The sequence below is a fragment of the Sciurus carolinensis genome, chromosome 8 (assembly GCF_902686445.1).
Source record: "Sciurus carolinensis chromosome 8, mSciCar1.2, whole genome shotgun sequence".
Taxonomy (NCBI): domain Eukaryota; kingdom Metazoa; phylum Chordata; class Mammalia; order Rodentia; family Sciuridae; genus Sciurus; species Sciurus carolinensis.
Window position 1 is genome coordinate 98,277,537 of NC_062220.1, and position 26,610 is coordinate 98,304,146.

At 37.5% G+C, this 26,610-nt stretch overlaps 2 protein-coding genes across 3 annotated transcripts in view; one reads left to right on the forward strand and one right to left on the reverse strand.

The window, feature by feature from the left end:
- Positions 1–1,419: 1,419 nt before the first annotated feature.
- Mplkip (M-phase specific PLK1 interacting protein) lies at positions 1,420–3,564 on the reverse strand. The gene is made up of 2 exons (XM_047561397.1): positions 2,968–3,564; positions 1,420–1,923 (listed from the first exon to the last, which is right to left on the reverse strand). Exons 1-2 carry the CDS (start codon positions 3,304–3,306, stop codon positions 1,723–1,725), a joined length of 540 nt encoding a protein of 179 aa, XP_047417353.1. The 5' UTR covers positions 3,307–3,564; the 3' UTR covers positions 1,420–1,722.
- A 162-nt stretch (positions 3,565–3,726) lies between these two features.
- Positions 3,727–26,610, forward strand: part of Sugct (succinyl-CoA:glutarate-CoA transferase) — a 752,240-nt gene continuing 729,356 nt past the window's right edge. For both annotated transcript variants that reach the window (XM_047562477.1, XM_047562478.1), the window contains exon 1: positions 3,727–3,850. In XM_047562477.1, the coding sequence (XP_047418433.1) occupies positions 3,751–3,850 (100 nt within the window). In that variant the 5' untranslated portion in view covers positions 3,727–3,750. The remainder of the gene's footprint in view (positions 3,851–26,610) is intronic.

Here is a 26,610-nt window from a genome sequence, read left to right on the forward strand (position 1 = left end):
ACAAAAGTATCTACTTTTGTATAGAATTAATAATTTTGTATGGTTTAATTTCATAATATATCATGATCTCAACATGGAAAGATGTTAGAGAATAAGGGCTTTTAAAATGCTGAGTAAAATTACTAATATGTTCCTTTTATATACATGGGAGCAGGCAGAGCAATATCAGAGTTAAAATTAGAATTTCTATATTCATCAAGTATTGAGTGTCTACAGTTGTTATAGATACTATTCTAAAAACTGAGCACACAGGGGTAAATGAAAGCAAGGGCTACTATTTACTGAGTGCTTACTATGTGCCAGGTCTTGGCCTAAGAGTTTCATACATATAAACCTATTTAATCCTCAAACACAACACCTCTATGACAGATACTGTTAATTTCCTCATTGTACATATGAGAAAACTGAGGCATAGAGAAGTGAACTCACCCAGCTAGTAATTGATAGAAAGAGAATTTCCAAAGTGCTGGTTCTCTCTTGGAACTTTTATTAATCTAAAATCCTTCCATCCTGTGTTTTATCCCTGTGAGAGACCTAATGAACAAACAGAACTAGGTATGGCTCAAACAGGTGATGTGACCATTTCATTCTGTTTTTGGGGGTCCAACACTGAAACAAAATTTAGCTCGATCTTTATATTTTGTGCCTTCAAAATATCTAAAAAGTTTTCATTGCACATTTTAAGGCTTGACTTTGTTTTTCATAATTGAGGAAATATTCATTTTTTTTTTAACCTCCGTTATTGTAGACACATACACATAGCTTCCCTTCCTTTGGAAAACTATTACTTACTCTAAGTAGGCTCAGTGGGGCTAAAGATCATAGAACTGTCTTCCAATATAGGGTTGGGTCCATTCTGCAATGTAAATAGGCATCAATGCATTGGTCAAACCTAATTGTCTTAAGAATACAAAACATGATCTGAACTTGGTGTTTGTCTTCTCTGAGACTGAAGGAATTGAGATGCCATGGAAGTGACTTGGGATTGCTCGTAGCCATCTTCTTTGGTCTCAAAAGTAAATCACTACAGTGCTGAGAGAGAAATTCAGATGAAACACTTTGATATATCTATGCATGAATATCCTTCTATTTTCCAGTTAAATGAGTATAAACTTATGCTAAAGTGGGTTTCTGTGACTTGAAATCAAGTTTCAATGTGTCTCAACAGAAGCATTAAATAAAATATGCATGTAGAACAACAGTCACAACAGATACGAATAGAACTCTATTTGCTTCTTTTTTAGGAATAAATATAGAACTGTCTACAGTTGAAAGGATAGACATGAAATAGAAATGAAATAGTTTATCTATTTCATTTTCAAGAACAATTTGCAAAACATTTACCTATATTCTAAGTGATTACAAAACATTATTTTAGTTTTTCTACTTCTTTATCATACCACAAAACCACAATATAGCTAGAAAGACAAAATGTTTTATTTTAAAACATTAGAAAAACATTAAAAGACAAACGTCCATTATATAACCAGGAATGTTAAATATATTGAAACTGTAAATCTAAAGGTGGTAGGCACTTTCAGAGAGCTAATTACTGCAAATTATCCTACATTCTTCTCTAATAACAACACTTGATATAATGGAAAATACCAAGGCCCTACTAATTATTCAAAGTCAACATCTTTGGGTTCAACTTAATTACACAAGTAAGTTTTGTCCAAGATGTTCCTGACACATGAAGCTTCCAGTTGAATTTCAGAAATGTTAACAAAAGTATCTTCCTTTTTTGCCTGTGAATGTTTGAGTATTGCTGTATTGTTGGCTTATGTCCACTACAGATACTGGTTCTAGGCCAGCCCAAGGATCTTCAAGCATTGAAGGCTTGAAATAACTTTCCAACTCATTAGACATTCTTTTTTCTCTACCACGCCCTGATCCAAATGGTGTGGATGTCCTTGGAGAACCCTTTAGGAAAAAAATCATCAGTTAAAATAAAAAACATTTAGTAGAGGTAACTGATACTTTTTCTTTTAAAGGCTAGTGAGGATCACATTGCTGGTTAAAAGTTGTCATAGGAAACCAGGTATGTTCAATTGCTAAGTCAAAGCTTCCTTTAATTTGTGTTAAAGATACTTAAACCAATTTAGAATACTTATTTATTAATAATTCCATTCCCACTGTCACCGCAACTACTTTTGATCTGCTAATGTAATAAATCTGCAGTTATTGAAGACTAGTGGTGATGAAATCAAGTACAAGCCGTGACAAAATATTACTTTTTTTCCTGGAGGAAAATTAAAACTTTTTTCACTCTATACAAAATCTTTCTATCTCAAAGACATATGCAATATTCATTAGCTCCAGGCTCAAAGGGGTGGGGCTGGTTTAGCATATACAAAGTTGGAAGACACTGAGCAGAGCCAAGCCAAAGAAATCTAGACACACCAGAAATACTCCGTCTTGTATTCACTGAGAGAAAAGGAAAAATTCCACTACCACCGACTTTCCCTTGAGAGAACTTGGACCAGAAGACAATGAAGTTCAAAAAGAGAGATAAAATTAAAAAAAAAAAAAAAAAAAGAAAGAAAGAAAGAAAAAGAAAGGTGACAACTGCAGGAAGATGGCAATAGCCTATAACCTAGAAAAGTTATATACCGGGATTCTTTCACTTTTCCCGACCTCGGAGCCCAGGTGCTCAAAATACCTAACTGAAACGAACTGGCTGGCCCCCAGCAAAGAAGAGATAATGGAGAATTAGGGAAATCTGTGTATGAGTGGCAGCGTACTGGTTAAAAGCACAAAGGCTCTAGAGCAGAACTACAGCTCAACCATTTTTAGGATAATTTAAAATACTTAACTTCTCTAAGCCTCAAATTACTCATCTGCAAAACAGGGCTAACAATAGTTATCTCACCTCACAGAGGATTAACCAAAATAATCCACAGAAAGGGAATATCAGCACAATGCCTGCCATACAGTAAGAGCTCGGCAAACGCTGGCTATTATTACCTGGGGGTGGGTCTGCTGCTGCCCTGGGGAGTAGCCGAATTGCTGCTGGGACCCCGCGGGGGACTTGGAGTAGGAGCCAGGGTAGCCGCCAGGGGACGGTGACCCGAACCGGCCCCCCGAAAAGCTGCCGCCGTGTCGCGGAGAGTGGCTGCTTCCGTAGGGCCTAGACCGGTGCCCGTAAGGCGGCGTATGGTGCGGACTCTCGTACCCTTCCCGAGGGGAGGGCGGTCGTGGTCCGCCCCCGCCCGGGGTACCCCGGAAGCCGCTCCCGCCACCCCAACCTCCTACACCCGGGGAAGGGTAAGGAGGAGTCGGGGGTCGAAAATTCGGACGGTGCATATCAGGAACGAAAGCTGAAGACCTCTCCGCCGCGTTCTCTCACCGGAACTGTGCGGACCAACCCGCCACAGATAACTGGTTGTCCTTTGCCAAAACAGTCCTCCGACCGCCAGCACCTTACTGCGCATGGGTTCCGACCTCATAAAGGTTCCGCAAAGAGCGGCAACATAAATAAGTTACTGGATTAGGGGGAGACTGAATAGATTTAAGTGAAGGGAAAAGCATAAAGGAAACACCAAACACCCGACAAGAGCAGGGACCTTTCCAGTCTGGCGATCTTCAGGCAGACCCCAGACAAGTAGTCCGCTTGGCGGACGGCACGACCAGGGTCGCACTCCGACCTGCCCTACCGGGGCGGAGCCTGACGTGTCCGCGGGCGCCCCCAGTGGCGCGGGGCTGGTTGCTCCGCTCACACCCGGACCCAAGCTGTTTGAGAGGTGCAGGATGCTGGCGAAGCTGGCGAGGGTGGCGGCTCCTCGGAGAACCGGCCTCCTCTCCTGCCAGGTCGGCGGGAGGGGGCTGTGGACAGGCCGCCCGCAGTCAGGTACCTTCTAAGACTCGGTCTGGGCGGCAAAAGGTACCCAGCCCCAGGTTTCCACCCGGGGTGTCTGCGGAGAGCGCCCCCGCACAGCCCTCTGGCCTTTCTCTCCTTTAGGCGTCCGGGCTTGGTGGCCGGGCGGCCGGCCTCGCCAGCTCTTCGGGCTCCTTGGGTCCTCGGGTCGCCTTGCCTGGCAGCCGCTTTCCAACCCGGCCCAGGGCTCGCTGCTGCGGGCGCGTCCCCTGCTTGGTCACACTTGGCGCTCGTCTTGATTCTTTCCTTTCCCCCTTCCTTCCCCCCAAGTTTAAATAACTTTAAAATTGGACACTATAAAAAAAAAAGTACGCCTAATGCCTAGCTGCATTTCAGAAAGCAACCTTCTGCTTTGAATAACTTAAGAGAAGCTGTAATAAAACAAATACCGGACTTCACCCCCTTAATTTCAGTTGTCTCTAAATGGAAGTTAGGGAGAAGGATAGGAAGTAGAGACCAGTTTTCAAAAAGAGTAAAATCTTGATTGTTTTACAAAGTTGTGGTTAGATAGAAAGGTGTAATATTTTAAGAATGACACTTCATGTATAATAAAACATGTCTTTGTATCAGATATCTGTTTCAGAATCTTATTTAGAGGATGAAATTTAGGCTTACTACTATTTTATAAAACTTTCTTTACTACCCCAGAATTTGGATATAGTCATCCACTATGAATCCTGAAATCTTAACCTTAAGACTCATTAATTCATAACCTGATGAATAGCCTGGACCCGTGATTTCATTGCTCTTCATTCTCTCTGACATATTCTGTGACATGCTTCGCTGAAGAGTGTGATGTCTTCTAGGCTTCCATCCTCCTTGATGAACGAAGATACAAACCAGACTTTTCATTGTTGGAATTCACTTCTGGGTGAATTCCATGGTTCACCATATTTCTTTTCTCCTATAGACATAAGTTGTAGAGTCATGCAAGGTAGGAAAATGCCATCAAGGCTTAGTGATGGAATTAAGGCTTGAGGACTCCAGTTTATCCACTGACCAAAAATTCCCTTTTCCAACCATTGTGCTTAGCTTATTGTCCTGTAATTGGACATTCATATCTTTATTGAATGAAGTCTGGGGATGGTAGAGGCCTTCCCTAGTATGGGCAAAACCCTGGGTTCAATCTGCAGTACTGCAAGAAAAATAAAAGATACTGAACGAATAAATCACATACATCATATATGTCAGTGATTCTCACCTTTTATGTCATAGTTCTACATTATGAAGCAGGCAGAGAAGTGAAGGTAGTGAGATAGTGGGGACCAGGATTACTTTTTTTTTTTTTTTTAAGAACTGACAAATGATATAAAAAATTGGGTCTCACCTTGCTAAGTAAGGTACTATATATTTTTTAAACTTGTCTTATGCTTCAGAATGTTATCTTTTACATATATGAACTTGCATTAGAAATGCATGGGGAAGAAATATAGTGGAAAACTTTTGACAGGTAGATTATACATGCCAGTTTGTGTCTCAGCACATTTACAGGTATATATGAGGACTGATGGAGAATGAATCCTTAATAATTATATGAATCTGCAGATACAGTTGGTACACTTCTTAGACTAGGCCTCTTTCCTCTTTACAGATAAGAAATTGTCCAAGAGAAGTTAAAATGACTTGCCTGAGTTCACAAAGCAAGCACAAGTAACACTAGAACCGAGGTTTGCCTCCTAAGAAATGTGAATTGATAAACAGTGTGTCCTTTGAAAAATGTAGTAGATAATTAAGCATGTAGAATTTTGAAAGTGGAACTACTATACTGGTTTAGATTTAGAGATTTGTAGATATAACCTTCACCATTGAATCTTTATAAGTATAGCCAGGGTATTCTCATGTTTTTGCCTAGGAATTACAGTCTACATGTCCAAACTGGTGGGCCTCAGTTCCCCCAGCATCTATTTATATTGAATTTCTTTGTGTGAGGGTGAACTTAGGGGAAGAGAGACGAGAGGAAAGAGAAGAAGTTTTATGTTGGGTTATCTGAAAGTAGAAAAGCAAAGGATGAGGATGATGGATGCCGGTATATATGGTGGCTGTCCTGTGGAGGGAAAAGGACACATTTTTGATAGCAAATAGGAGGGAGAATTGCAATGCTGTATAGGAGGGCCAGCATTAGAAAACAGGATCCTGGATAAGGCAGTGCTCTTTTTTTTTCATGAAGGATGCTATCAGTGACTAGGTGCTATCTTCAAGTGGCATTGTATAAAGAGATTATCAATAGGCAAAAGAACCTCAAGAACTTTCTGAACATCCTTCATCTGTGAGGAACCTCAGAAATAACCGGTTAACTTAGTGGTGATGATGTGTTTTAGAAGTATTTCATTAAAGCAAGTAAGAATACCAAGACAAGGAAATTTAAGTATAAATATAAGTGGGATCTTGTCTTTTTGTAAAGCTGTGGATCTTTATTTAGATTATCTAAGATTTGTGTGTGTGTGTGTGTGTGTGTGTGTGTTTGTTTGTTTTTCAGAGGATTTCAAAGTTTTGTTTTGTGTTTTTCCTTCATCGAGCTTTATCTTGAAGAAAAAGAAACATACTTGGAAGCCAATATATAGGCAAAAGAGCTATGTGTAAAGCAGGGATTAGGGCCTCAGAGCCCTACTCCTCCTATGCCCCTACATTTGCAACCCTCTGCCTTATCAAAGAGGCTCTGGGGCCCCTTTGAGGAATTCCCAGAGCTCTGCAGAAAGGGTTTGAACACCACAGAAGATCTTAGGTAGGGGTCAGGTATTAACCAGTGCTTCAAATACCTATACTTCGGTTAGTTTTACTAAATAATATGGAGAAATAAATATTTCCATATTTCTTCATTGTTACAGCTTTCTAAATTAGGAAAACTGGAAACTGGGTTAAAGGATAAGCCCTGGAAGTTAAAGATGACTGAATAGATAGTTGAAGAATTTCCAGGAGGTAATGTTTATATTTTAAAGGAATATGAAATCCAGAGCCTTGTAGACAATGCCAAGACTGTAAATCCAGTAATGCTTGTTTTAACGGCCCCCTCCAGACATTTATTTAAATTCAAAAGGCTAAGAACCCAAGGAGAATTTCCTTACCTTATGTAGATTTAGCTCTCTCCCTTTTGTAAAGCAACAGTGGCAGTTAGGCAATTATCTTGCACAAACTCCCAGATTCACAATTTTGTGATTCCTTTCCTGTGGTTCTGCCCTTGTAATGTGCAGAAGCAAGGGGTTCTCATTTTGTCATTGTGAAGTATTAGGTGTGGGGAAATGGTGCATTTCTTGATGTAAGTCATAATAACTCTCATCTCTGTGGCAGAAACCTTGTGTTTACTTTCAGTTAATATATAAATACAGAGATTAAAATTTATCATGTATTTTTGATGAACACTTCTTAAAATATATTTAATTTCTATAGAAATTATTGTGTGTACACTTAAAGCATAATCTTTTTTAAGACCATGATTTTTAACTTAATATTTCCTGAAACTTTTCAGATTATCTCTTTTCCTTATGGAGCTGCCTCTTGTCAGCTGTGTCATGTTAAGGTCTTCTAGTAGTGGAAAAGTAAATGCTTCTCTAGGATGTGTTGAGCTCATTCATTGATGTGGTTAGGCCTGCTTTGAACATAATAGATCACTTAACTATTACTTAATATTCTTATTGAAAATGCAAGAATTAAAAGTGGCTTGTTTTTAAAGTCTCAGAGTCAAATTCCACTGCTTCATTAAAATTTAACCTTTTTATTTTTAAGCATGCTTAGTGGTCAAGCATGGGTGAAATGCTTTATATGTATTTACTTCTCTGTAGACTAATATTTTTCACCCAGCTATAGCACAGATATTATTGCATTTAATTATACTTATAAGAGTTTTAAATGATGGTGCATGCCTGTAATCCCAGTGGTCTGGGAGGCTGAGGCAGGAGGACAGTGAGTTCAAAGCCAGCCTCAGTAAAAGCGAGGTGCTAAGCAGCTCAGTGAGACCCTGTCTCTAAATAAAATACAAAATAGGGCTTGGGATGTGGCTCAAGAGGTCAAGTGCCCCTGAGTTCAGACCCTGGTACCAAAATAATAATAATGATGTTGATGATGATGATAAAAACCGCTGACAGAATAATCCTATAGAAAAATTATAAGAGAGTGTGAATATTGTTTTCCACACACAAACACTGGAAGTTTGTTTTAAAATGAGTAAATAAAATTTTAATATCATTAGAATCTTCATCTTTGTATTTTTCCAATTTTAAAAATAATGCACAGTTGCCATGATTTGAGTGTCCCCTCCAAAACTCATGTTGAAATCTAAGTGCCACTGTAATAGTATTGGAAGGTGGGGTCCTTTAAGAGATGTTTAAGTCATGAGGGCTCAGCTCTCATGATGCATTAGGGATGTTATCACAGGGTAGGTTAGTTATTACAGGAATGGGTTTTTATAAAAGTGAACTCAGTTTCCTTGGCTTTCTCTCATTTTTGCCCTCTTGTCCTCTTGTTTTCTGCTATGTGATGATACAGCACAAAGTTCATATGCAGGTACCATGCCCTCTGGGACTTTCCAGCCTGTAGAACTATGAGAAATAAATCTCTTTTTTCAAATAAATCACTCAGACTGTAATATTCTGTTATAGCAGCACAAAATGAATAAAAATAATACTTTTTGTGAGAAATATAAAATTTTTAGGAAAATAGAAATCAAGAAAAAATATTGATCTTTTATCTGAGAAGCAATCACTTAACACTTAAATAGGAAAATGAATCTTAAGTAGTTTGGATATTTAATAGGAAAAGAAAAGCTTTTTAAATAATAATAAATATAATTATAAATATAAATATAATTATAAATAATATAATAAATAAATATAAATATAATTGAAGACAATTATATATGAATAATTATATAGTCTGATGTTGGAAAAACATAATACCTATGTAGAAAAGAGTTAACAACAGGCCTCAAACTCCTAGAAAGACTTTCTAGAAAGACTATTGTATAAATTTGGTATCTGGGAATTTGGCACTTGAATTGCTTCAAAACTAATGGAGGTGGTTCATGATGTCTAGATGGTCTGACAAACAATGTGATTTATGGTAAGCACTTGCTTTTCTTCTGGGAGTATGAAATTTTTAGTACATCGTAAGCAGAGTGCATATGTGAATAGCCCTCAATAAAAATCATGGGTTCCAAGTCTCAGGCTTCCCCAGGTAGAAATGTGCAACATATATATGTACACATACATATATATACACACACACTTTTAAAAACAAATTACGTATGTATGTGTGTCTGTCTGTCATTCTATCTTTGTTGCCAAATATAGAAGCATGCTTCATGTGCCCCTCTATGGGAGGGAGAGAACTTAAGAAACCAGTGCATGAATTTTTTCCAGTACCTGATTTTCCAGTATGTTTTTCTTTTTGGTCTTCTTACATGCAATTCTGCTGTAAATAAACCTTATCTGTGAATATAACCAGACGCTGAATCCTGTGACTCCAAGCAAATCAATTCAACTATGGATAGTCTTGGGAAACCTTAAGATAATACCAAAGGCTTACCATAAAGAAATTATTATTTTTTAATTAAAAAAAATGGAATTCTAAAACAATTGAAAGAAAGCAAAGAATAGGGAAAATTTACTAAATAATGACTGATAAAAAGGTTAATACTTCTGCTACCTAAATAATCTTTACAAATCAATAAAGGAAAAGATAAATGTACCTGTAGAAATATGGGCCAATGGCAAGAATGATTTACAAGAAAAGATAAGAAAATCTTTGATATACAAATCAATGACAGTGGCATGCAGATTTTTAATTGTCAAATTGGTAACAAATAAGTAAACAAACCCAAATCAAGATTATATTCAGTTATGGAAGATGATAGAGAAACACCGTTTTCATATGCTGATGGTGTATATTATATATAATCTTTCTCGTAGACTATTTGATAATATCTGTTAAGTTTTAGTGGGCATAATGGTGCAATGTGTAATCCCAGTGACTGGAGAGGCTGAGGCAATAAATAGGATTGCAAGTTTGAGACTGGTCTGTGCAACTGTCTCAAAAATTAAAAGGGCTGGGGATGGGCTCAGTGGTAGAGGACCCTGGATTAAATTCCCAGTAAAACACACACACACACACACACACACACACACACACACACACTCACACAATAATTTTAAAGCATTTGCAACATTAACATAGCTAGGCCACTCCAAATTCTTCCAATGTCTGTAGAGACAAGTTCCTTATCTCCCTTCCTCTCCCCACAAATTCTCAAAGCCTGAAAGATTAATTTTTTCAGGCTTTGAAAAAAATTCCTGAAAGAGTAATTTTGTATTACTTGAAGAGAAGTTTCTGGAAGAATTCAGTCACCCAAACACATCCTAAATTTTTCTCTAGGCATCTCTCCTGCTCTTCAGAGTTACCCACTGGAAGCTATTAACAACAAAGTAAACCCTAAAACATATTTTGTCCCACAAACATATTTACCACCACATGTCTTCCATGCTGTCCCTTCCCTTCCCTTCCCTCCCAGTTACATTTGCCATATTCTGTGAAATAGGGCTCAATATATGTTTACATCAAAAGGGGCTCCTTACATTCACAGTCTAATATTGGAACACCCCACTGTCCTCCTTCTGTCACCCCTACCCTCATGTACATTTTCTTCTTTGCTGTGGTCATTATAATTCTCCTCAAGTTCCTATAAAGATGTTTCATCAACCTAGAGTGCCTAGAGTGGGCTCTATTTTGTCGGTTGTCCCCTGGAAGGGATGCCTTTTTCTAATTTTCATATGGGTCTTGCCTTTGGTCATTCTCCCACCAGAGAACCACCTCACCAATATTGAGAAGTTCAAAGCACCTATTGAGTTTATGATTACATTCAACAATTTTTTGGGGGACAGTATCAGTGATCGAACTCAGGGGTGCTTAACCACTGATTGACATCCCCAGCCCTTTTTATATATGTTATTTAAAGACAGGATCTCTTCTAAATTGCTTAGGGCCTTGCTAAGTTACTGAGGCTTTCTTCGTGAAAGCACCCAGAAACCACTCCGGAAGTGGGAACTCACTCGAGATATTATTAAGCAGACAGGCAGAATGTCTGCCCGCAGGGTGAGAGAGAGCGTGAGTGAGCATGAGTGAGTGAGACAGAGCAAGAGTGAGAGCAAGCAAGAGAGTGAGAGCGAGAAGAGAGAAAGAAAGCGAGGGAGAGTGAGGAGGAGAGAGAGAGAGAAAGAATGACAGGGGAGCTATTCTTAAGTAGTGGAATTTCGAGGGCTAATAACAATGGATTGATGGCTGGCAGGCAGGTTGTGGGCTAACAATCTGGACCAATGACTTGACTAGGCAGTTCACAGGCTCTCAATCTAGGTTGTAAAATGGTGTTGGGGGCGGAGAATAATGGCGGCAGCAAAATAGCAGATCTGATGCCAATACTTTGAACTTGGGATCCTCCTGCCTCAGCCTCCTGAGTCGCTGGAATTACAAATGTGCTACTGTGCCCGCATGTTCAACAGTTTGTAACTATCATTTTCTCCACCAGTTTCTTGTTCAAACACCTCTGATCCTCTGGACAACTACCTAACTTCGGGATCGCCCATTAAAGAAGCCTGAACATCTAAGAAGTTTTTTCCTTTGGCTTATTGACTTTGGATTATAAATTTTATACCTACATACACTGAATTATGAAATTATACATTGGTACTGTTTCCTGAATTCCTACATACCAGTCTATTGTAGTGGACTATCTTCTAAAAGACTTCAACAATTCTTTGCCTATTTTAAGTTGGTGTTTAAAAGTTTTCATCACATGAAATTTATGATGTTAACTCAAGTGAGGGTAAGATCTGGGACGTGTGAGGAATATACATCTCTTTGCAGAGTAGGAGAAGGCTTATTGTGAAAAAATCAGACTCATTGGTTATAGGAAAGAATACAGATGAAGGTTAACCTAGAAATTTATTTCTTCAAAATGATTCATTCATCTTTTAGTAAAGTCTTTATATACCCTAGTTTGAAAAGACTGCTCCTGAAGGGACAGTGAAATAGTCTAACCTGGAAGGACTTGCTAGTTGTTGGTTTTCATGCTGTGAACTTAGAACTCACTCTGCCTCCACTGCTTGGTGTCCATTAGTCAGGAGAAACTAGGTCTTGCTGCACTACAAATTAGCCCACAGTCTCAGTGGCTCAATACAACAGTCACATGTTTCCTTCATATGTTGCTTACTATTTGAAATTTGCAGACTTCAAGGGTAATAGAGGATTGGAGGATTTCATGAGATGCTTTTAAGGGTCAGGGCTTAAATTGATTTTTGTTAGTGCTGCCTGTCTCATTGTCTAGACCCATTATTTGACCCCAGCCTAAATGCAGGAGCACCTGGGAAATGTAGAAGAGCAGAAAGATTGGGATTAGCACTGATTTATACTTTGGTTGTGGCCTGCTTTAACCTTGACTCAAAAGCCCTCTTTCTGACCTTTTCTGTACCATACTTCCTATGAATTTCTCAAGTTTTCATTAAAATAGTATTGTCCAATAGTTCCAAAATCTGCTTTGTTGCAAACCCCACAATAGTAACAATGTTTTTGCAGGGGAGGGGAAGTTCTAGGAAGTTAGTTGTCAACAGCGGTTGACTTATACATTTTTCGTCTATTATCCTCCTGTTCTTCCTAAGCAGTGTAATTGCTTCATAACTTTAGCATTCCTTCCACACTACCTTTTTGGATTTATAGTAGGATCTGAAGAACTGTAATATCTGGGGTCTGGTTGACTTGTACTTCTTGGCAATGAGAAGCCAGTAGATGGTGTTCTTGGTGGAAATGCCGTTAGGTCTGTTCTATGACACCAGTTTACCCTGAAGGTCAGCTAAGAATTGCATCTTACATCTAAAATTCTGAATGGCAGCTCCTAAATTATTACAGGATAAAATTAGTTTATGGGGCTGGGGAGATAACTCAGTTGGTAAAGTGCTTACCTTGCAAGCATAAGGCCGTGGGTTCGATTCCCAGCACCACAAAAAAAAAGAAAAGAAAAGTAGTTTATGATATCATATATAGCACAATTAGATATTTTTTGAACAAAAATGGTACAACTATATATCCATTCATCCATCCACCTGTTTTTTCACCTCCAAAGGCATTTGCACTCAAACACTATCAATTATTAGCTTTGATAAAAAATGAGTGATTTTAGTTTTGTTAATTGTACTTATCTGTATTTTTAAAAAATTTTTCTTTGGTGCTAAATTGTTTATTTAAAGAGAAACCATGGAAATTAATTGCAAAAGTTGATATTTTTCCTCATCGTATCTTTTATATGCTTTCTTAATATAACGGGGACTTCAGAAATTAATATTAATTAACTGAATTAGATTAGTTCCTATTTTATTATTATTTTGTTTTGAGATGGGATGACACTATATTGCCTACACTGGTCTCAAACTTGTGGGCTCAAGTGATCCTTCTACCTCAGCCTCTTGTGTAGCTGGGACTATAGGCATGTGGCACTGTGTCTGCTTTTTGTTTTATTTGTTATTCATAAACATTTGATGCTGAAGATTCATGTACTCTTCCCCCTGGGATTTCAGAGAAAGAAAGCTAATTAAAAATAATTATATCACAGGATTATTTCATGAGTGGTTGTATTAAGTAGAAATAGTGTGGATTATGATAAAAGATTATTTAATTACTATCAATGTAAACACGTATGGGTTTTAATGAAGAATAGAATAGAAATATCTTTGAGTTCAGGGAGATTTCTTAGTCTCTTTTTCCACAAATCTTGCTTATTTTCCACAAACCTAGAAGTTGAAAATGATTATTGTCTAGCAGTCCTCAAATTATAATTTCCCTCAAATATATAATTTCAAATTATATTAGTATCTACTAATTTCCTTGGGACGCTACCTTCTTAAAATGACCTGCCAAGTTATTAGGAACAAAGCTTCTTTCATGACTTCTAAGGCATTCTAGAAAGAAAGCATCATGCTAGTTATTATGGTTAAAGCTTCAGAAGATTAAAAGAGCATAGCTTGAAGAGTTGTTCATCTTTTGCTTTCTCACTCATAATTCAGGTGGCTAAGTTCTTTTGTAAAATATTAAATGTTTTTGGTGTATATCACATTTTCTATTTGACATTGATATTTCATAAGTTTGTTTTATAACTTGGCCTTTTTTTGTGTCTCAGTAGTTGGATAGTTCAAGTGGAGAGGGACACCATGATTACTGTCACACAGATGAACCTCTAGTGTGGGCATCTGTCATTTATCCCCACTTTGGTGTTGCTCAAGTTTATTTCTGTTGTGGAAACCCTGGGGCCAAGTACCAGGGGAGTCATAGCAAGCAGCTCTGGCAAGCACAGAATTGATGGCTGCTTCATTATAATTATACTTCTTTGCATGGTTGCCCAGCTATATCAGCATAATAGCTTTCCATACTAGAGGCCAAATAAGAAAGAGAGATATACAAGCTGGCTCAATGTATTTCAACAAATTACATTACAATAGATGCCTTTTCCCACTGTTTTTTCCTTTATAATCCACCCTCCACTTCTACCCAGTTTATCAATTCTTTCACAAACAGGCAAAATATGACTCTAGATATCCTTTAAAAGAATAGAGTATTGAGAACTGTATCATTTTTCCTTAAAATAATCGAATATATTTCTTTTCTTGTTTTCAAATCTGAATATTGTTTTTTTTATAAGTGGTGTGACTGTGATATATATATGATGATGATAGCAATTGCAAACTATTAGTGAACATTTACTATATGCCAAGAAGTGTGCTACACACATTACATACAACATTTCACTTAAGCCTTGTGAACCCTATGAGGTAGGTGCTTCAGATGGGGAAAGGGAAGCTCAGAGAAGTGAAGTTAGTTTGCTCAAGGTCACTTAGGTAGTAAATAATAGAGCAGGGAATTGAACACAGGCAGTTTAACTACAGAGTTCATGCTCTTAACTGTTTAAATTTCATTCACTGATTTTGAGTTAAATACGCTCTAGAAATTCTGAGTGTCTTCTCAAATAATAAAAGTAAAACTGTATAGCCTCATGTTAAATGAATTCAGCCTAAAAGATTTTCTTCATTAAACGACTGACTATTACACAAAAGGATAATCAATGTCATTGGTCCTCAGTGACATGCAAATTAAAACCAGAGTGAGAACCCATTATACAGTGTTTAGAATGGATAGCATTAAAAAGATAAAGAACTCCAGTGTTGCAAGAATGTAGAATATCTAGAACTCTATGTTGAGGTCAAATGGGTTTCTGGGAAAGAGAAGAAACACAAGTGGTGGACTTGTTTTATAACCACCTGCTCTCATTGTAACAAATTCAGTCCTGAGACAAGGAGAACTCACTCACTTGAGAAAGGCATTAATCCATTCATGAGGACTCTGTCCCATTACCAAACACTTTCCATAAGCTCCATCCCAACACTGTGGTACTGGGGACCAAACTTCAAGGTGAGTTTTGGTGGGGAAAAACTGTATTCAAACCACAGTACTGCCCATCAACAGCTGAATAGTTAAACACATGTGGTTAAGTCCATAAAGTATAATACATGTATAAAAATGCAACAAGATCAATGAATCTCAAAACCATTATACTGAATGAAAGAAAGACACAAAGAATACATACTGTATCTCATGTATATAAAATTGTAGAAAATGGAGGTGAAATTTTCCTGACAGAAAACAGATCAACAGTTGTCTGAGACTTGGATGGATTGAAAGTAGTTTGTCAAGACAGGAGGAAACTTAGGTGATAGAAATTTCTCTTTCTTGATTGTGGAGGTGATTTCACAGGTGCATGAGTCTGCCAAAAGTAATTTAATTGTGTTAGTTGTTATGTACAATTTATTGTATTTATATAAATATCATTATATAGAATGATATAGAATATATGTAATAAGATATAGCATATAATTTATTATACATAAATTATTCTTCAATAAATATTTTTAAAAATATCTTAAGCACAGCAGAAAATCATAACAATTCCTTTGGGGTAGTACATATTTGTTTTCCTGAGGTTAAGGCAGGAGAATCACAGGTTCAAGGCTAGCCCATGTTTAAAATTACTGTATATTGTATTATCTCTTAGGATAAGAATCCTTTTTTCTTTCTCCTTCCTCTCATTTTTGTTGGCTATTCTTGAGCGTGTACTCATCAAGGTGAAATTTTAAATCAGTTTATCAAGTTTTCTTTCCCTTTTCTTCCCCTGTGGGGAGGCAGAGTCTTCTTTCTCCAATTACTGTTTTTTTTTTTTTTTTTTGAGATGGGGTCTTGCCATTTTGCCCAGACTGCCCCAAAACTCCCGGGCTCTGGTGATCCACCTAGCTTGGCTTTCCCTAATTTCATTTTGATGATAATGACATTCAGTGTTGTCTGTAGAGTTCCCAATGATCTAGCCCTATCTTTCTCTTGCCTCTTTAACATTCCACAATAATCATGTTCTATAAAATCAATGATAAGAGTGAATTAGTGTCAGGTGCAGTGATGCATGCCTGTAATCCCAGCAACTTGGAGGCCAAGGTAGGATTACAAGTTTGAGGCCAGCCTCAGCAACTTAGTGAGACCCTGTCTCAAAATGAAAATTAAAAAGAGCTAGGGGTGTAGGCTCAGTGGCAAAGCATCCCTGGATTCAGTCCCCCATAAACCCTGCTTCCTTCAGTGAATTAGTGAATACTGAATACTGAACCATCGCTCTAGAGCAAATCAGGGTTAGGTGTCTGTAAGCCTCTGGTCACACATTTTCATTAATTCATTAAAAGATATCCTTGTTTTATGTGTGTTTGTGTTTAAAGACATTTTTAAACAAATATCATTGATTCATTAACATTGAATTCATGACCAACAACTCTACAAATCATAATTGAATAAAGCTTATCTAACACATGTATTTGCTCTGTCAGGCACATCTCAGCCTTGCAGTGCTGAGTAATACCAGACAGCACTTCAGCACTACTTTTGTGGACTATTTTAAACAGTGAAATCGTCAATACAAATGCAAAAATTTGAAAAAATGTGAAATATACTGCCAAATGGGCACTTCATAGTGAGAGCTGAAACAAGACGACTGAGGGTCGCCTAATTTGATCTCAGCTGAGAATATATATATTGGGTGACTCAGTTTTCCTGCATTCTGTTTGTGTTCAGAAGATGTTGTGGAAGCATTGTGTATAGTTATTTTGGGGTTGCAAATAATTTTTTTTTTGAGATGGGATCTTGCTATGTTGTCCAGTCTGGCCTTGAACTCATGATTTTCCTGCCTCAGCCTCCTGAGTTGCTGGGATTACAGGTATGCACCACCATGCTTGGCTTTTTTTTTTTCATATATATATATATATATATGCTCATATATTTTATATATACATATATATGTATATGTATATATGAAATATATAAAAATATAGACATGTATATGTATGAAATATATAAAAATGTAAATGTGTGTATATGTAATTATAAATTATGTGTGTGTGTGTGTATATATATATATATAATTTTTTACAGTGCTAGGAATTGGACCTGGGGCACTATACATGCTAGGTAAGTGCTCTACCACTGATCTGTATACCAGCATTAGTAAACTTTAATGAATAGTCAAGTTATTAAATAAGTGAATTGACTAATTTCTCTTTGATACTGCTGCAATGTGTATAAATAATCAGTAAAAGCTTCAGAGTGGCAATAATGATAAAAACATTGCAGAGGCTATGCAGCAGGAAATACATGGAATGATTTTCCACTATGCTGCTCGTGAATAGGATATATAATGACATATAATATTGAATAGGAATAGTCAGTGGTCAGCATTCGGAATTGATGAGCCCTAATCAAGGTCTTGTTCAAACGCAGAGACCATACCAGGAAGCTAACCCATAGAAATATTAATGTGCCCTGAAGGATATGGAAAATGACAACTTCCCAAGACAGTGTGACCCAGGAGGAGGGAGGGAAGAAGGAGGCAAAACATTGATTTTTCCCTAATAAATTCTTTCCCAGTGACAATCCCTGGGAAGGAGGCAAATATCAATCCTAAAATGGCAGTCCCTGGGAAGAGGACAAATATTGATCCTTTCCCAGTTAAGCCACACATTAATCCTGTCCCAGCAACAATACAGTGATCCCAGGAGGACAAGATAAGCACTGGGTCTAAACTCTAGACCCTCCATCCTCACAGCCTGTTTCCTGAGTGTCCAAACTGACACGTTCTGTCAATAATTAAGTCACCTCTCACTGTAACCTATAGAAAACCAGGCTCCTCTTGTGACCAGTGGCCATTTTCTATCCAGAAAGCGAGACCCTCTGATGCCTGACTCCACCGCTGAATTACAAACATAGATGATCCATGAACTCTACTCCTGTCTTGGTTATTTGTGCTTTCATTATGGTGCTGAAACTTGTTTATTTTTGCTTACAGTCACCATCAAGGCCCAGTTCAAATGTAAAAGACCTTGAGGCTCACCTGTGGGACTACTCTAACCAACTTCTTTATCCTAGAGAGGCTGGAAAATGGAAGGTGGGCGTGAACCCAGATGGGAGTTACAGAAAGGATTAAAACTCAAGCTAGAGGACACAGCCAATATCTTTTCAGTGCCTGTTTAACACAGATTTGTGCTCCATGCTCTACCTAAAACCATATAAGCCCCTAAGCTAGCACACCAAAATGGGTTTTTCTGCTATCTAGCCTCCTCTTGCATCTCGGGAATTCTCTCTCTTCTCAATTAAATAAATCCTACTCCATTTACTCTTCCCTTCTGTTATTGTTTGTGAATTTTATTCTTAAAATGTGCAAGGTAAGAACCCAGAAGGATATTGGTGAAGCAGGGAATCTAGTTTCATCTCAGAACTTTGGTTTCAATACGATATATAATTTATCTTTTCATAGTTAACCTTGTTGAACTTCTGAAGCATATGTAAAACTTTGATTTTAAAAACTGTAAAAATTTGCTCCAAGATTTTACAAAATGGTGACTTTAACTTTTACAAGGGAGTTAGAAATTATATCACTTGTTAGTCAGGAATTATGATTGGTGATGGTAAAAGTTAAGTTGTCTTGTAAGAAAGGGATTAAATGTGATATCTCTGGGTAGTTTGGGGAAAAGGGTCCACAGTACAGAAGAGCAGCTGAAGTTAACAGTGCTTTAAAGGACAGTTCCCATGGCAATGGTGAGAGTGGAATGGTGGTGTAAGGAGGTGTGTCTTCTGCAGTTTAAAGTGTGTCTGAGACCTCGTTAACAACGGCTTTCAGACTCCATCTTAAGACCCCTGAACCAGTACTACTCATTTTGAGTTTCTTCTTTGACACTCGTCCTCAGTCTTCCCTTTATCCCTCTATCTTTTTCCTATTCATCTTTTTGGTGAATGCTTACTTCTAGAATGAATTGTCTTAGAAAGTTATATTCTAAACTTCTTGATTATCTCTATAAGTAATTTTTCTCTAGAAAGGATGTATGGGAGGTAAAGATTTTGAAAATATCCATGAATGAAAATATTATTTTTTTCTACTCTCATGACTCATGGCTTGATTGGGTTTAGGGTTTGAGAGAGAAATAATTTCTCCCCTTAACATTTTGAAATTTTTGTTCCATTTTTATTTTAGATTCCACTGTTGTTGAGAAATCCAGTGTTACTCTGAACAACAATTCTTTAAATAGACCTGCTTTTTAAAATTCCTTTGGGATGTTCATAACCTTTTTTTATGTCAGAAAAATGTCAGTCTTCCACATTTTTACAGTGATATGTTTTGGTGTGCTTGGTGTATCTTTTTAAAAATCTATTATTCAGGGCATTAAACCTATGCCTTTTGAGTTTTAAGAAATTTATCTCAATTATTTGGTAATGGTCTCTCTTCTGTTTTTGCTGTTCACTCTTTGAGAAATCCATATTATGATTTCTTTTCTTTATACTTTTTTATGTTTTATATATGAAATATATCTCTTTCTGCCTTTATTTATTACATTCTCATTTATTTTTTGTATTTTTAAATTTCAAAGCAAGATTTTTATCTTCTGAATATTCTTTTTTAAAAAAAGTACTTTGTCCTCTTATGGATGCAAAATCTCATGTTTCTAAGTATATCAATGACTTTCTTTTTAGGGAGATAAAATTTGCATATGGTAAAATTCTCTTTTTAGTGTACAGTTCTATGAGTTTTGACAAACATATGAAGTCATGTAGCTACCACCATATTTAAGATATAGAACAGTTCCCTTACTTAAAATTTGTAATTCTTTCATTTCCCTGTCCTCTGTCTTTGTTCACTTTGGTCTGTTTTCTATGCCTATCATTTTGCCTTTTCCAGGAATTTTTATAAATGGGATCACAGTAAAAAAAAAAAAAAAAAAAAAATTATTTTACTGGTCTTATTTGTTTCCTCTGTGTTTCTTTTTCATGTTTGTTTTGGTGGTCTAGCTTTCCTTGATAGAGGCCTTCCCCACATTTTGCTGTTTCTCAGCTCTTCCCTGGTATGATAAGAGATAATCATTAAGGAGCTGATTGGATACTGTGTAAGTGGATAGGGCTTTGTCGTGGGCTGAATTGTGCCCTCCTCCAATTCATATGTTGACTCTTTAACTTCCAGTAGCTCAGGATGTGACTGTATTTGGAAATAGGGCATGGAAAGAGGCAATTAAGTTGGATTGAGTCCATTGGGGTGGGCCTGAATCCAGTCTTGCTGGTGTGCTTATACAAGAAGACGTTAGTATAAACAGAGAGGCATCAGGGTTGTGAGAGCGCAGAGGGATGACCAAGTGAAGAGGCAACAAGATGGCAGCCCTCTGAAGTCAAGGTGAGAAGCCTCAAGAGAAAGCAAACCTGCTAACACCTTGATATTAGACTTCTAGCCTCCAATACTGTGAGAAAATAAATTTTTGTTGTTCAAGCCACCTAGTATTTGGTATTTTGTCATGGCAACCCAGCAAAATAATGCAGACTTCTTGATTAGCGGGTTTCAAAATAGTGATATGTCTGAGCCTTTATACTTGGGTGACTCCTGACTATTAGTAAAGTTGTTTTCTATTGTATTGATAAAATTCTTTCCCAAATAAAAATTTTCCAAGATTATTGGACAAGGGAGCTAGAAAAGAAAAGTATTGTGGAGGTTTGCCAATAGTGAAGAAGACTTGAAATTGCTGTTTTGGAAAGAGATGGGTTGAAATAGTTTGTTGGGTAGCAATGATTTTGAAGGTGAGACTCCCTTCATCAACTTGACATTTAGGTTGCTTTGTTTTCAGTTAACTGACCAGGATAAGATGGTAAGTATCCTTGAAACAATATCATATAGACTCATTAAGAAAACTCAATTAAAAATTGGTAAAACACTATGATGTTTTATAAACATACAAAAATGGCCAATGGGTGCACTAAAAAATGCTCAGAATCATTTGTCATGAAGTACAAATCAAAACCACAGTGAGTGTTATAGCTATTCTCCAAGATTGCTGCTGTGATCCCTGTTGCTAACACTTGTAGCTTTGTGTAGTAGACTTTCACAATGTACCAGGTTGTCAATGTGAATAATAGCATATATGGAAGTAATGATGTGATTGGCTTGTAAACGAGCACAGCATCCATTTTGGGCATGTAAAAGCCCTAGTAATAAAAGTGTGTCAATGAGATTATGTAATAATTTTCCTGAGGTTCAATTATGGCAATCTAGGACTAATACATTGTAGCAAAAGATGAGGACTAATATCTTTCACTTCTTTTTTTCTTCCTTTCCTTTCAAAAACATTTATTGAGCTCTTTTTATGTATCAGGCACTTACACTTTATGTTAGAAATAAAGAATTAAAGATAGTCTCTTTTCTCAGGAGTTTAGAATCTGGTTGAGACTGGTTATTTACAATTCAGATAAGGGCAAAGATTATTCAAGGTGAAGGAAGCATGTACAATCACACTGGATTGTGGTAGAATTGAAAGAAGTCGGTATGATTAGCAACTCCTCCTCCCTCCATCCTCCCTCCACCCCCCACCACTTTTGTTTTTGTGGATTGAAATTGAATAAGAGGACAGGAACAAATCCATGAATAATAGCCTCATTTACTATTTTAGGAAGAACAGTAGACTGTAAGCTCCATGAGAAAAAAGATCACAAATGAGTGGGTGAATGAACAAGAGAGAGACTTCATACTGGAGGATTATTTTGAAAGCAATGCTGAGAATAGAGTGATAGGAATCAAGAGGCAGAAATAGGTTGTGATGCCTTTGCAGACAATGGGATGAAAAATGATGAAGCCTGAACTGAGGCAGCAATGGGGGAACTGGAGAGGAACAGAGAAGACATTCAACAATGATCTGATTGCTGTTTGAATATGGGGAGTGAAGAAAAGGACTTGTCTAGGAAGACCTCTAAATTGCAATGAATGATGACATCATTAACTGAGATGGGAACTAGAGGAATAATAATAGGTATGGCAGAAAAGATCTGACTGTTTTGCATAGAGCGTTCTAGAGGAACAGGAATTGGAAACTGGCAGATGAGTTAGAAGCTCACTGGAGAGTGATAATGGCAACTGAGGAACAAAAGTGAGTCGAGATATTTTTGCAAAAGAATTTGCTGGACGTAGTTCTCAAGTTTGAGGAGATAGGGAAGAGAAGATTCAAGTATATTACTTAGGTTTTTCAACTTGGGTAAATGAGCAGGTGGGCACACCATTCATTTAATTAAAGAATACAGGGCAAGTTTTGTGAGAAGATAGAAATAAAACATTAACTGACAGCGATGGAGCACCATGGCTAACTGCTTATAAGGCTTTGCTTTATTTAATTTTTATAATCTTATAAAATAGGTACCAGTGTTATCCCTATTTCATAGATAAGGAAATCAAGATAGAACAATGTTAACAATGAAAATAGAGTAGCGATTTGACTTTGTGTCACTGTAGTTAAGCGTGCATCTTCGTTTTCCTTAGTAGACCATGGAATATGAGAAAATATGATGCCTTTTGTCTTAGTCTGTTTTCTATTGCAAAATACTTGAGACTGATAACTTAAAAAGAATAGAGGTTTATTCGGCTCACATTGCTAGAGGTTGGGAAGTCCAAAAGTATGGCACCAGCATCTGGTGAAGCCTATTGTTGCATCGTAACATGGTGGAGTACATCACATGGTGTGACAGAGTGAGCCTGATAGCTTGGATATCTCTTTCTCTTCTTATTTTTCTTATTTGTTCTTTTTATGTATACATGACAGCAGAGTGTATTTTGACATATATGTAGCATAACTTCACATTCTTGTGGTGGTACGTGTTGTGGAGTTACACTGGTCGGGTATTCATATATGAACATAGGAAAGTTATGTCCTATGCATTCTACTGTCTTTCCTGATCCCATTCCCCTCACCCTTCCCTTCATTCCACTTTGTCTAATCCAATAAACTTCTACTCCCTGCCCTTATTGTATGATAGCATACACATATCAGAGAGAACATTAGGCCTTTGTTTTCTTCCTCCTCTTATAAAGCCACTAATGTCATCATAGGGATCCTACCCTTATGACCTCATTTAACCCTAATTACCTCCTAAAGGTCCTGCCTCCAAATGCCATTAACATATGAATCAGGATTAAGTGCCAGCACATATACTTTTTTGTTTATTTTTTCCATTTTTTAAATCAGTGTACTATAATTGTACATAATGATGGAATTTGTTGCTACATATTCATACATGTATATAACAATATAATTTGGCTAATATCATTCCCTAATATTTCCCCTTCCCTCCCCTCCTCCCTCCCTCTGGTCTTTTTCCTCTACTCTGATTTTCATGAGACCCCCCCACTTCTTTTCCTTTTTTTTCTCTTTAGCTTCCCATATGAGAGAAAACATGACCCTTGACCTTCTGAGTTTGACTTATTTTGATTACCATAATGGTCTCAAGTTATGTATCTATTTTCCTGCAAATGATATAATTTCATTCTTCTGACTGAATAAAACTCCATTGTGTATATATACCATATTTTCTTTATCCATTCACCTGTTGATGACACCTAGGCTGGTTCCATAGTTTGGATATTGTGAATTGTGCTGCTGTAAACACAGGTATGCATGTATTGCTATAGTATCTGGCATGTGAGCTTCTGAGTAACATTTCAAATCATTTCAACTTTCCTGACTGTATCTTCATAACATGATTAGCACATGTGGGGAACAAAGGTTACTTAACGGGAGTTCCCACTCATATTCTACCTATAATAGCTATTCTATTCCCTCTGCCCTCCACCAACTCAGATGTGAAACTTGGCCTCTTTCCTTTGATATTTATAGAACCATTCACACAGAGCATGTGTGTTTGTGCTGGGTTTTAGAGAATCAATTTGGTGATTTTGGAGAGGAACTATATGTAACTTTGAAGTATTTGTTATTTAAAAAGTGATTTGGTTATCCTTTTTTTTTTTTTTTTTTTTTTTTTTTTTTTTTTTTTTTAAATAACAGGGAGCGAAGCCAGCAGTGCTCAATCACTGAGTTTCATCCCTGGCCCTTTTTATTTTTCATTTTGAGATAGGGTCTTGCTAAGTTGCTTAGGGCCTCACTAAGTTGCTGAGGCTAGCTTTGAACTCACAATCATCTTGCCTCAGCCTCCCAGATTACTGGCATTACAGGTGTGCATCACCATGCCCAGCTGGTTATCTTGCTGCTGGAAATTTTCCCTGGTGATTTTTCTCTTTCTCTTGTTGCCCAGTTTCCTCTCTTCGAGTTTTCCTTTCTGTTCTAACTGCTAAGCTTACCCATACCCCCAAATTTCCATTGGTTTCTTTGGCAAAAGAGTTCCATGATGTCTTTGATTAACTGTTTCTTTTTTCTACTCTATTCAAGCCCTGTCAAGGAGAGAGGGGAGAGGAGCTACTTGACTTTGAGCATTCTGGTCTCTTTTATGAGCATGCTAATTATCAAGTATATGGATCCCTCCCTTCCTCCATCTTTTAACTTTCTCACAGATTCTTTAATTCTTAGTGAGTGCCTACTATATGACAGCTATTGTTCTACACATGGGGATGCAAGACTGACAAGTCCTGACCTAATGAGATTGTATTCTAGTGGGAAAGATGGTAGTAAAACTCATGAATAAACCTACAGTATATTGTAAGGTAGTAAGAATTATAAAGAAAAATGAAACAGGAATAGAAATTCAGAAGGGTTCTCTTTTAGGTAGAATCATCTGGCAAGGTCTCTCAGAATGATATTCAAGCAGAAATTTAAATGAAATGAGAAGAATGCAAATATATGGAAGAAGAGAGTTCCAGGCCTAGGGAATAGTAAGTGCAAAGGCCCTGTCACATCTTGTGTTTTCTGGAAAGCAGATATTGAGACCATTAGAAAGGTAAATGTTGGGGGCAGTACACCTATTAAGAATGGAAGGATGGGGCTGGGGAGATCCCCAGTACCGCAAAAAAAAAAAAAAGAATGGAAGGATGGAAATCCAATTGGATGGAGGAGCCACCAGACTGCATGTTGACCTATCAAAGTCTCTTCGATCCCAGTGGGGAGTTTCATAGCCGACACCCTGAGGCCCGCTACATCACTTCTGCACTGAGTGGAGGAAATGACTAGGCTTTCTTATCCCCACTTTGCTCAGTGATTTGACCAGGGACTTTTCTGGTCAAACGGCATGTGCTTTCAGCTGAAGTAGGCTGAAGTGAACTCTGACTAAGCTGATATTGGAAGTTGTAAGCTAAATGTGCTCTTTGCAGGTAGACAGTAAATCCTTTTTTGAAGAGCAATCTGCCAAAGTTCTTAAAACATGATCAAAGGACTGCAAGAAGGCTGGAGAAGAGTGAGAAGGAGAGTGATAGGGAATGAGGTTGGAGAGGCAATAAGGGACCAGAACAAGCAGGATCTTGTGGGCTCTGGAAAGATGTTGGATTTTTTGTTATTGTTGTTCAAACCCAGGGGGGCTCTACCCTGAGCTACATCCTTAACCATTTTTATTTTTTATTTTGAGATAAGGTCTTACTAAGTTGCCTAGGATGGCCTTGAACTTGTGATCCTTCTACTTCAGCCTCCTTAGTAGTTGGGATAGCAGGTGTGCACTACTGTGCCTGGCTATGTCTTGCATTTGAAAGGGATCACTGTAGCTGCTACAATAGGTTATTTCTGCCATAAACCATTGTTTCAGTTTATCTATTGCTATCTCACAAATCACTCCAAAACAGTGACTTAAAACAGTACTGGTTTATTTTTTCCTCAAAGTTTTGTGGATTGACTAGACAGTCTTCAGCTGGATTCACCTGAGCTCACTGATGTGGCTACAGATAGCTAGTGTCTGCGGTGGGCCTGGGTATTCTAAATTGCTTCACTCATATACCTGGGGTCTCAGCTGGGACTGCTGCAATGACTGAGGTGACCAAGTCACTCTCCATGGGCTCTATCATCTTTTGCTTTTTCACATGAACGCAGAAACGTTCTGAAACACCAAACCTCAGGAAGCAAGTCCTTATTCAAGTCTCTGCCAGCGTCAAGTCTGTTAATATCCCATTGGTGAAAATAAGGCAAACATCCAAGCTCAGAGTCAACGTGGGAGAATAAGCAAGGTTGTATGTATCTAGAATTGTGATTCATGGGTACTGTAGCTGTAATAATCTACTACACTAAACATTCTTTTGACTCTTTTCTTTTTTCTGATCCTATGCTCGTCAATTTACCATGTGATTATAATTTGGTTTTCCACAAAAGAGTGCTTACAAGAAAATAATGCATCAATCACATGGTCTTAAAATATTTTCTACCGCTGTGACAGTAATTTCTTATTGTATTTTT

Excerpts from the sequence above, each read along its gene's own strand:
- Mplkip (XM_047561397.1), bottom strand. The coding sequence starts at position 3,306 with ATGCACCGTCCGAATTTTCGACCCCCGACTCCTCCTTACCCTTCCCCG. Across the intron at positions 1,924-2,967 it reads AGCAGCAGACCCACCCCCAG|GGTTCTCCAAGGACATCCAC; the intron begins GTAATAATAGCC and ends TTTTTCCTAAAG.